Source organism: Acomys minous (genome assembly GCF_964271855.1).
Source record: "Acomys minous genome assembly, chromosome: 18".
NCBI classification, from domain to species: domain Eukaryota; kingdom Metazoa; phylum Chordata; class Mammalia; order Rodentia; family Muridae; genus Acomys; species Acomys minous.
In genome coordinates, this window is record NC_140501.1 from 17,918,519 (window position 1) to 17,930,185 (window position 11,667).

An 11,667-nucleotide genomic window follows, 5' to 3' on the forward strand; every position below is an offset into this window, starting at 1 on the left:
ACACTGACTGTTCATGAACTATGAAGGAAGGCATCGAGCTGTGCATCAAAGGTCTGCAGCTAAGTCTGCTAAGCCATTTGCCATGCCCAGGATGGAATGCATATGTTCTAGCTAACTTTGAAAGTGGCCAGGAATGTTATATTTACAATAAAGCCATTATTAGTTCTTTTTTTGGGGGGGGTGGGTGGGCTGTGAACCTAGCTTTTAATGGCTAAGCCATCTCTCCAGACCTAGAATTGGTTCTTTTTTATTTTTGTTTTAAATTTATTTATTTATTTATTTATTTATTTATTTATTTACTTTACATCATGATTGCAGCCCCCCTCTTACTAGCTCCCCCGCCCACACCTCCCCCATTCTCCCCTCTCACTGTCTATTTTCTTAATGTTTAGCTTTCTGAGTTCTTTATATGTTCTAGATGCTAATTACCCATCAAAAAGATAGTTGGCAATCCCACCCCCCAATGCCCTAGTCTGTGGCTGCCTATCCACTCACTCCTAAACTTCTTTTGCTGTACAAAAGCATTTTATTAATTTGCTGATCACTGGTCTTGCTTGCTGTGCCACTGGGGCCTTATTCAGTTTCTTTAGCTTTGCATTTAATTGAAGGACATCTCCCACTTTTTTTTTTTTAATAGCGCCTTTACAACATCAGCTCTTACACTGATATCCTTGATCCACTTGGATATACTGAGTTTTGTGAAGGGTAAGAGATAGGGATTTATTTTCATTTTTAAAAGTTTGAAATTCCAATTTTCTTTATTATCATTTCCTCAAGATGCTGTCTCTGTGCCAATGTGTATTTTTGGCATCTTTGTAAAAAACAAGGTAACTGTTGTTGTGCTGTCATATATCTGGGACCTCCATTTCTTTTTTTAAAATTAAATTAATTTTTTTATTTTAATAATTTATTAAGATTACATCCTGATTGTTATCCCCTCACTTGTATCTTCCAGTTCCCCCTCCCTCCCTCTTTCACCCTATTCCTCTCCCTTAGACCTGTGACAGAAGAGGCCCTCCTCCCCCACCATATGATCATAGCCTATCAGGTCTATTCTAGATAGCCTGCTTCCCCTTCCTCTGAGTGCCACTAGGCTTCCCCACCAGGGGGAAGTGGTTTTCAGGCAAATGGATGGAACTAGCAATGATCACCCTGAGTGAGTTAACCCAGACCCAGAAAGATAGACATGGAATATGCTCATTTATAATCGGATATTAGCCCAACATGGACATCCTCTGAGAGTCTTCATTCAGTGGGGGATGGGGACAGATGCTGGCGCTTGCTATTGGGATGCCAGGTGAGAGAGGTAAGGGATAATGGGGAGATAGAAGGACCCAGAGAGTCCTAGAATCCTACAAGGAGACCATCAAGGCTGGCAGATCTGGACCCGGGGACCTGCACAAACTACTGTACCAACCAAGGAAAATGCATCCAGTAAACCTAGACCCCCTTTCAGATCTAGCCAAAGGACAGTGCACTCTCCACAGTTGTGTGGAGAGTGAGAACTGACTCTGACATGAACTCTGGTGGCCCCTATTTGGGACCCTCCATTTATCCCACTGATAGAGGCCTATACTTCTATGGTAGATCATTTTGCCTTTATTACTATGGCTCTGTAATACAGATTAAAATCAAGTATAGTGATACATACCACAGCATTCCTTTTCTTCAGGATTTTACTTTACCATCTTTTGTGTTTCCACTAAATTTTTTGGTTGTTTTTTTCTGTTTGTAAAGAATGCCCTTGGAATATTCATTGGTGTTACATTGGGCCATTTTCACAAGATTAATACTTCTAATCTATGAGCATAGGATGAGTTTCTATCATCTAATTTTTTCTTTAATTTCTTTCTTCAGTGCCTTAAAAATTTCATTGCAGAGGTCTTTAATTTCCTTCAGTGTGTGTGTGTGTGTGTGTGTGTGTGTGTGTGTGTGTGTTTGTGTGTGTGTATATTTTGGTGTGTGTATCTTGAATAATTGTTGCCCTGATGGACTTTTTATTATGTTTGTTATTGATATTAAGAAGGCTATATTTTTGTGTGTGTGTGTTTTCATTTTGTTTCTTGCCACTTTACTGAACCTTGTTAGCAGCTCTAAGAGGTTTTAGTCAAGTGGTTAGTGCCTCTTAACATTTAGAATCATATTATTGACAATCTGTACTTTGACTTCTCTTTTTGCATGTAAATCTTTTATTCCCTTTTTTTAACCCTACTACCTAAGACCTCAAGCATTATATTGAACATACCTGGAGAGAATATACAGCTTTGTATTTCTGATTTTAGTGGGAATGCTTTGAGAGTGGTTGTTGTTGCTGTTGTTGTTGTTGTTGAAGAAATAAGTATAATGGTGTAAACATGTTTTCTACTCTGAACAACAAATGATATGAAATACTGTGGGAGAGCTATTGTTTTGGCTTCAACGATGATTAATTTTATTTATCAACTTGGCTTAGGCTATGGTGGTCAGTTGTTTAGGTGAACATCAATCTAGATTTTACTATAAATGTTTTAAAATGTTGCTATTACTCATAATAAATAAGATTCCAAATTTTTACAGGAAGGAATTCAGATTCCAGACTGCAGCACAGAAGTCTCACCTGAAATCCTAGCATTCAGACACAAGACAGTAACAATAAATCTCAGGCAAACTCCAGCTAGCCAGCTTGTCCTACTGATTTCAGCTCTGCCACCTTCCATAAGTACAGAAATAGTCCTTTCAAATAAACCAAACACACACACGTGCGCGCACACACACACACACACACATACACACACACACACACACACACACACACACACACACTTCCTGTGATCTTTCTTACTGTGGAGATTCCTGAATAATACAATAACTAAGTAGGAATATGATCTTAGGCAGTTGAGTCTAAGAATCTGAAGCTTAGGTATTGGGTACCAATTTGTGCTGAAATAACTACTGTAAAATATAATAACATCTTGGTGCCACACAATTTGCTGCAGACAGAATGTCTTCAAATAACAGAAACATACTGCTTTTATAGTTCTAGAGAACAGAAGTCAGACATCAACGTGGCAGATGTGCTCGATTCTCCAGGAAGTGCTGGAAGAATCTGTACTGTTCTTTTTCTTTACTTTTTGTGGCTGCTGTCAGCTTCTAGTGAGCCCTGGCTTGCAGATATGTCATCTTGTTTTCTGTCTCCTCTGCCTTCACATTGTTTTCTCTCCTATGTCCCTGTCTTCATATAAAAACACCCGTCAATGGCCGTAGAGACTATGCTAAGCCAGGATAATCTCCATTTGAAATATAGGAAGTATATCTAGAAAAATACTTATTTCATATTAGCATACCATCTTAGGTTTCATGTGAACATATGCTTTGGGGGACATTATTAAACCTGCACCAAAAAGATAAAATATTGATAATATTTTTACTAATTACTGGCACAAGTAGGATTATAAGGTTGTGTTTGCTCAACACCATCAAGCTCATTAATCACACAATTGAAATTTTGACATATGCTAGTTTAAATGCTATAAGGGTCCTGGTGCCCAAATTTCTTCTATATTTAGGTAGCAAATGTTATCAGGATTGAATGCTCTTAAGGATATTAACCAGACCACTTTCATTGGCCTTGCTGTGGATGTCGTGGAAGCTTTTTCAATAACAATGTTCCAATCCATAAAATAGACCCAAGCACCTGATGGATTGATGTGTGCATGGTTTGCCTTGGTGCGTGTTTCCATCTTTCAGAATTTGAAGAAAGTTAGATAATCAATAGTTTTGACCTACAAGCTCTACTAAACTTTCGTGCCTATCCCCTAGAGATAAGCTATTTTCTTTGCACCGAACGATCTGCAAAGTGTCTGGACCAAAGTGACTGAAATTCCCTTCATTCACATTAAGCTTCAAAGAACAGATTAAAGACAAATGCCCTTCCTTGGCTGCCTTTACATCTGACTCTTGTGGTCCTTTCTGCTGATGTCAGCCCCCCTGTCTCCAGCTATCACCATGGCTTTCCTACAGAGATGGATGGCAGAGCAGAGGACTGGAGTAGCTATCCATCACGTATGCCTTTGGATGATCAGGGCCGTGTTTGTGGTTCTGAGTTTGGCAGCAATTAAGTGCAGGCTTCATCCAGTGAAACGGTCCTTTTGTTCCATCTGCAGAGAACCGGGGAACACAGAGACTTTGTATTTATTCTAGCATCCTACCACCTACCCACCTATTGAGATTAAAAACTGAAACTGCAGATGAAAAGAAAAATGAAAATAGAAAAAGGATGAAAAATTGAACACAAATATTGAGTAACTGAGACGTGGTGTCTAGTGGATCATATGTTTGTTGATTTTGTCACAAGTAGTGGCTGTACGTAGTGGGATTAAATATAAAAATCACAGTCCCTTTGTTGGTGAAAGAAATAAGATCCATTTAATCAGATGTACAAATGGGGGGGGGTAACAGAGGACTGCTACTCACAGATAGGAAAAATCTATTTTTTCATGTCCTCCGATATAGAAGAGAAAGGTGTAGTAATGACTGAATAAGCAACCCAGTGGAATCCAGATAATTCTTCAGAGCACATATTTGCTACTGACCTTCACCCAGCACTTGTTTGGTGGGAACTGCTGCTGATTCACCAGAGAATTGCAAACATGTGAATGGAACACGTGGTTCTACGTTAAGGGTCTCTGAGAACAAGGATTCAAATTTCTAACCCTGTGTCACTTACATTTCATTTTTTTTTTAAAAAAGGAGAGATAAAAGGTTGATAATTGTGAGTGAAAATAGAGTAAATTTAACGCATGAAAACATAAGAGTCCTTTTCTAGGCTCTTTAGTACCCTCAAGAGTCATGGCTCTCCCTTTCTTCCTGCAGAGATAGTCTCTCAGCAAACAGGAATCCAGCATTTAATGTTCAAGTACAGGCACTCTAAGAGTTTGCACTGTGCCTGAGGATACAAAACCTCTACTTCTGATTTGTGCCTTCTCGCCATGTCTAGCCTGGATATGCTGTGTCTTTAACGGCGATACGTAGAAGACTTAACAAAGTGATCCATGTTAGCACTGGAATCCTACAGAACGTCTTGAATGCCTTCTGCGTGTTTTAAATTAGAGGGGCTCAGAGAGGAGGAGGCTTATGGAGGCAGCATCAGGGCCTGTGTTAGGACCCGTCTTCTGTCTTCTCTGTGGTTTTGATTATAAAGAAATGGGAGGGCTGATGCGAAAGCAGTGGGTGGGGATGGTGTCTCTTCTTTTCCTCAAGGTAACCTTTAAAATAGGATTTAATACATTTGTATTTGCGCAATAGTTCATAGTCAGCATATTTTTATACGTTGACCTAGTGAAAGTCTTTATCTATTTCAGAGCCTCTGTGTTTACTGAGACTCATTAGAATGGGAGGTAGTTCAAATGCTGTGAGGAAAACCAATGGGATTACATTATGACTGCAGGAAGCACCATTTTTCATTTTACATAACTCTATTCTGATTGGAAATCCATAGTCCACGGTTAACTCTGAAATTCCCGTCCCAAGGAATCCAGCAACATTCCAGCAAAGCAAGTGGTTGTGTGTGGGTTTTTTTCCCATTAGAATTACTATTCTGTGGAGCCTTATAAGACATACCAAGTTTAACTCCTTATTTTCAATCACAATGTGTATTACCTGCAAGAATATACCAAGATTTAAAGGCTCACAGGAGACGTGGTCTTTCTGATCATAGCTCCAGTGTTTCTTGTCTGAAGTGGGGGCGGGGGCGGGGGCGGGGGCGGGGGCAGGGAGTTTAATCAGAGGAGAGGTAGATGCTTATGGGATCCGGATACTTTGTTTCCTGATGGCCGATTTAGGCATGAGCTCTAAGAAGTTTTAAGTCTGTATATGAAGACTGATTTACCCTGAAAGTAACTATAATAAGAAAGATGTTTTTATTGTGAGAGCGTAGTACTGAACAGAAGTCAAGGCAGGACTGAGGGCAGCCCATGAGTCCCTATGCAGGAAGGAACTAAGGAAGGCCTATTGATAGGCTGGTTAGAAAGCAGTGCCTTCCTAGAAGACTAACATAAGGAATGGCTACCAGAGAGTCGGAAACTATCCTAAAAACAGATTGGTTGATAGACCTATCAGGGACGGGAGTAAAGAGTGAGGAGGAACTCAAGATGTAAGGTCGGAACAGCATATGGTAACGTAGCGGCAGAGACACATGACACATGAAAGTAAAGCTACCTTATTAACAACAATTCCGGCAGCACCCGCGGTGGCCGCCGAAGGTGAGCGGGACGCTATGGCGTTTTGCTCTCCTCCAGCCTACCTGACCCACCAGCAGAAGGTTCTGCGGCTATATAAGCGTGCGCTGCGCCACCTCGAATCATGGTGCATCCACAGGGACAAATACTGATACTTCGCTTGTCTGACGAGAGCCCGGTTTGAAGAACAGAAGAATGAGAAGGATATGACGAAGGCTACACAGCTGCTGAAGGAGGAGGAAGAAGAATTCTGGCAAAATCAGCATCCTCAGCCATATATCTTCCTGGATTCTCCCGGAGGCACCTCCTATGAGAGATATGAGTGCTACCAGGTTCCAGAATGGTGCTTGGGTTATTGGCATCCTTCTGAGAAAGCAATGTATCCTGATTACTTTTCCAAGAGAGAGCAGTGGAAGAAGCCGAGGATGGAGAGCTGGGATCGGGAAGTTAAGCAGCTGCAGGAGGAAACACCACCTGATGGTGTTTTGACTGAAGCTTTGCCTCCTGCCAGAAAAGAAGGTGACTTATCCCCATTGCGGTGGCATTGTTCCACTATTGTGACTAGACCTCGGGACCGGCCGGTGTAGACATGGACCTCACTGTCCTGCTTGCAAGTGAGAGAAGTTGCAGAACACGTTCACACTTGCCCTAATAAAAATAACTGAACATGGAAAAAAAAACCCCAATAATTCCAATAAATTCTCATTTTAACTGCATGTCATGGTTTTTCTTAATCTGCATATCAGACTAACCCAAACTTAGCTGATTCATAATTTATTCCCTTTTAAAACTTTTAATTGATTTTTTGTGAATTTCACACCATGCGCTCCAATCCCACTCATGTCCCTGTCCCTTTCTGTACACCTCTGCCCTTGCAACCTACCCCTTACCAAAATAAGATAAAATTAGATAGAATTTTTAAAAAATCTTGTTTGTGGAAGCTGTTAGTGTGTTATAGTGTACCCCTTTGTCCACACTTATTTGCTTGCAAATGTTCATTGCAATGCCCCATTGGTCTATTTCAGGGCATCTTGCTTACGCTACACTATCAATGTTGGATCCTCACAGGGACTCTTCTGTGATACCCTGTTGTTGCCCTGTGTCATGGAACTCCTGAAACTTTGGATCTACAGGACCAGCCCTTTCATATAGTCCAGCCAATAATGAATGGGGTAGATGTTGGGGAGGGTCAACTCAAAGCCATGGATCTGGACCTGGAAGGTAGCTAAGTTGGAAAACCCACCAGGGTGAAGTCTTTCCTCAACACTGCCCTGGCTAGCTCACCCAATGCTGAAGCCAGCAAGGTCAAGGCCAGCTCTTCTGCTCTCGTGCATGAGGAATTCCAAGAAGTACTCCTCCCTCCCTATGCTGAGGAGACGCTAGTTTCCAGCAAATGACCTCTAATCATAACTAGAAGTTATCCTCTCATCCATTGGATAATGAAGTACTGTTTTCTCCTTCTTGTGATAGGATCCCATGTTACTGCATGTAAGTGAGGTACTGTACCACTGTATGTAGATTAAGGATCCTGGCACCCTTAGTCCTAGCAAATCGGACACATTCACTCTCAAAACTCCTCCCCACTGCCCAAGGTTTATAAATAAAGGCTGGCTGGCACGCTGGGGGCTCTCGGGTGCTCACCATTCTTCCACCATAACCACCTGAAACTTCTTTATCCTGGGGAGAACTGCCGCTGGATTCCCAAAGGTCAGGTAGCAATGGTGAAACTGCCTTTGCAGCTCCTTGGGCATGTTCTACCACTGCCGCTAGCTTGGTGCTGAGTCTTGGTGAAGAACCACCAGGCCTGTATCTCACTGGACCCACCTGCCAGTGGGTTTCAAACATCTGCCTGCTTCCTTTGCTGTGCTTGGCACAGCAGCTCAAACAAGGAACTGCAAAGCTTTTGGTATCACCACAGGCTTATGGAGCTCCTGAGTCTCCATTGCCTTCTGAGACCTGCAGTCTCATTCTAAAAGATTAAATACTCAGCAGAAAACTCATTTTTTACCTCCCTCAGTGACTCCTGCCTCACCTAAGGCACTTTAGCTGCCCATGAGCAAGAAACAGACCCTTGGGACTTTTGATCTCAAGGTTTATCTATTCTCATCTGGAGGCAAGGAGCACCTGGACTGACCCACTGGATATGGGGCCCATTGGATGCTGAACAACAGATGTCCCTATGGTCTCAGGTGGCAGCACGGGCCAATGAGATCAGCATTTCTCCCATGGTAGCATGACCCTCAGATATCCACATGGTCTCTGGTGGCAGTTCAGGCCGTGGATACATACTTGACCTTTGGTGGTAACTCAGGCCACAGACATTGACACAGACTCTAGCTGCAGCAAGACTGGGGAGCCAGACATATCCTTTAGTAGCATTCCAGACCAGGACTTCACTATGGCCGTCTCATATCAGCCTGTTCCTCACTGCCATCTTGTCTGCAGTTCTACCTTTTTCTACACTGTATGGACTATTCAGCTTTTCTTTCTCTTCCATCTCTCCACATACTCTATCTGTCCCATGTCTCCATCATACATTTATCCATTGTAGTGGTACAAGTGGCAGGTGCTTGGGTGTCTTTCTTTAGCATAATTTACTTTAAAAATTTTTTTCTTATAAATGACTTGATGCTGCCAGATGGTATTTATTCACTCAGACCTATTATTGGCTAACTAAAGTGTCTTTTGAGAAACTGTAAATATGTTTTCAGAATACGTTCCAATCTACTGGCTGTTGAATAAGCCTCAATCAATAAAAACACATGTTTCATGAAGTGTTCTCTAAAGTAATAGAGCTTATAGATAAATATACTAAAATGGAATTTATTAAGTTGACTTAGAGGATGCAGTCTGGACAGTCCAACAGCCTCATACTAGAGAGACTGAGAATATAGCAATTCTTTAGCTCATAAGGCTGGGAGCCTAAGCAGTCCAAGTCTGGCACTGAAGGCCTAAATGATTTATGGATTGCTTCTGGTCTTCTTGTCTATGTTGGAAACCCAAAGAAACTCTAATATTGGTTGAAGAATACCTCAACAACAGAGTAGATGAACATGCCAGCAAGAGTAAGAGCAAGTAGGCAAAAAGCAAAGATTCCTTCTTTCACATCTTTTTATGTGGTACACCACCAGAAACTTCAGTGAAGATTTAGGGTAGGTGTACCTGCTTCAAATAGTCTGGTCCAGGAAAATTCCCCCAATAGCACTCAGCAGCTTGTGTTTTGTTGGTTCTATTTGCAGTTAACAACTGAGATTAGCCATCACAAGGATTGTCAATATCATGTGAGTAAATATAGAAAGCCACTGTGATGAGAAATTCTGCCCATCCCCACGGATCCTTTCTCCATGTTGTAAGCATTCATCCCTGCACCCTTGTAGAACAGGTGCTTCTATTGAGAAAATAATGCATGCTACTAACAGCTTACTTGAAACACCTTCTACTTTGACATATAAATACTCAATCCCATCCTCACCTGGAACCATCATTTCCCATCTTCTTTGTCCTCCAAGCAGGATTCTCTTTCTAAATCTGTAGCAGATAAATTTTAGATGCATTTCTTATTTTAGCATTACTACATCCAGCACAAACATCTACTTTTCTTTCCTTGTATACTTATAATGGACTTTCTTATTAAATATACATGTAATCCCTTATTGCATGTAAATATGCCTTATAAAAAAAAAAGGGAGACACTACAGCTTTGTTATTGATTGGTCATAGGAACAGTGTAGCATCTGAGTAACTAAAAAAAATCCTTTCATTTAAGAAAAAACAAAACAAAACAAAAATGAACCAACCAACCAACAACAATAACAACAACAACAAAATGGAAGGAATTAAGTAACTTCACCAATGATGCTGGGCAGTGTTGATGTGGCTCAGTCTTTGCATATTTAACAGGATGCTTTATCAAATATTTCTGAGATCCCAGAAAGTACAAGCTGTTTTTCTCATGTTTAAAAACAATTTTAAAAGTCACAGGTAGTCTTCATGGGCAATGATCATTATCTGTGGAAAACTGAATGCCTGGTGAAATCTGTAACATTATTTGGAAGTTGGGAGGGGGTGTTAAAATTTACCATAGCAAAATGCTTTCTGGTTCAAGTGTATCTCGGAGAAAACACCAAGTATGGCCATGAAAGGCATCAATTGAATAAGGAGAACAGAAGAGTATTTTTCAGATCCAAATAAGTTTAATTTACCATTAGGTACAAATAACTTTGTATTCATAAGGATGTTAATGCCACATAGGAGAAAACCATAAGCCCACTTATTAGGAATAATAAAATAAAAACTGGAAGGGCAATCTATTGTCTTGTGGCAATGCTTTCTGAGAAATCTCTTCCCACTCTGGTTTTGAGAGTGCTAAATTACATTATTGGAAAACACACTTGTATGGGTGACTATTGCCAAGTCTGCACACACTGGGTGAAACTGTGTCTATTGACTTACAAGCTGGATGCATGTGTCAAAACGCAATCCTGTATTTTTGCAATAATAGCGAGCAGCCTTGGCTGTAAATTATTTATGGAGAGTATTCAGTGCAAACAGGTTAGAGCACACATCCTCTTCAGCCTGGCTGCCCTGGGTTTAGATCACGCAGACATTCAACTCCTTCGAGATCTGTTCTTATCACTGCAGACCCTAAAAGAAGGCTCCCCACTGCAGTCAGTTCAGTGATCCAAAGCTGCCTGGCTACTTGCTACAGCTGCACTCAAGGTTCAGTGAGTAAACATGCTCCCTCTGCCCTCTGCTCTCACACCCACCTGGCCCCGGCGATGTAAGGTAATATCAGACATGAAGGCAGATCGATCTCCAGAGCAGAGGCATGGCCGTGTTCCCTTATCTTTGTGCAGAAACATGGAAGAATGTGAGCAGCAAAGGCCACTGGTGATCTTAACGCAAGCTGACATTTCACTAATGCCATGTTTCCGCGGCTACAGAGAAGGCTGGCTGTCCAGTCAAACCCTCAGTTTACATTTAAAGAATCACGCAGCTCTGCTGCAGTGCGAAGCATGGATTGCCCCTTTGCCCTCAACTAGCTCAGTCATGGTCATTTTTATTTCTTCTCAGTGATCAGTGTAGGTTGGTAGACCTCTCTGCAGTACCACGTAGATGGCCAGAAAGGTTACAGCATCTTTTGTGTCTCAAGAATTAAACCTATGGGGGAAAACAGTGTCTGCTAGTATTTCAGGAAGGCCACCCTGCCTCCATTAAGCAGGCATTTGAGCATACAGATTTTAGACATTGTAGGTCAGATAGCTGTGCATTTCACCGTATCTTCTTTGTCCTCTAAGATGAAAAGATATTACAGACTTGCTAAGGCTAAGGATGGAAAATAGCTCCATTTTGTCATAGATATTATTAGTAGTCTATGAACAGGAAGTGGTTTGAGCTATGTGTACGACGCTCTATAAACAGGGTAAAAGGTAGGACAGGTAGCACAACCCCA

The 11,667-nt window shown here is 41.4% G+C and overlaps 1 protein-coding gene across 1 annotated transcript; it reads left to right on the forward strand.

Annotated features, from left to right (window-relative positions):
• Positions 1-6,217: 6,217 nt before the first annotated feature.
• LOC311589092 (NADH dehydrogenase [ubiquinone] 1 beta subcomplex subunit 9-like) lies at positions 6,218-6,895 on the forward strand. Its single transcript, XM_084767390.1, has one exon. The coding sequence runs from the start codon at positions 6,422-6,424 to the stop codon at positions 6,800-6,802; it is 381 nt and encodes a 126-aa protein (XP_084623516.1). The 5' UTR covers positions 6,218-6,421; the 3' UTR covers positions 6,803-6,895.
• The last annotated feature ends 4,772 nt before the right edge of the window (positions 6,896-11,667 follow it).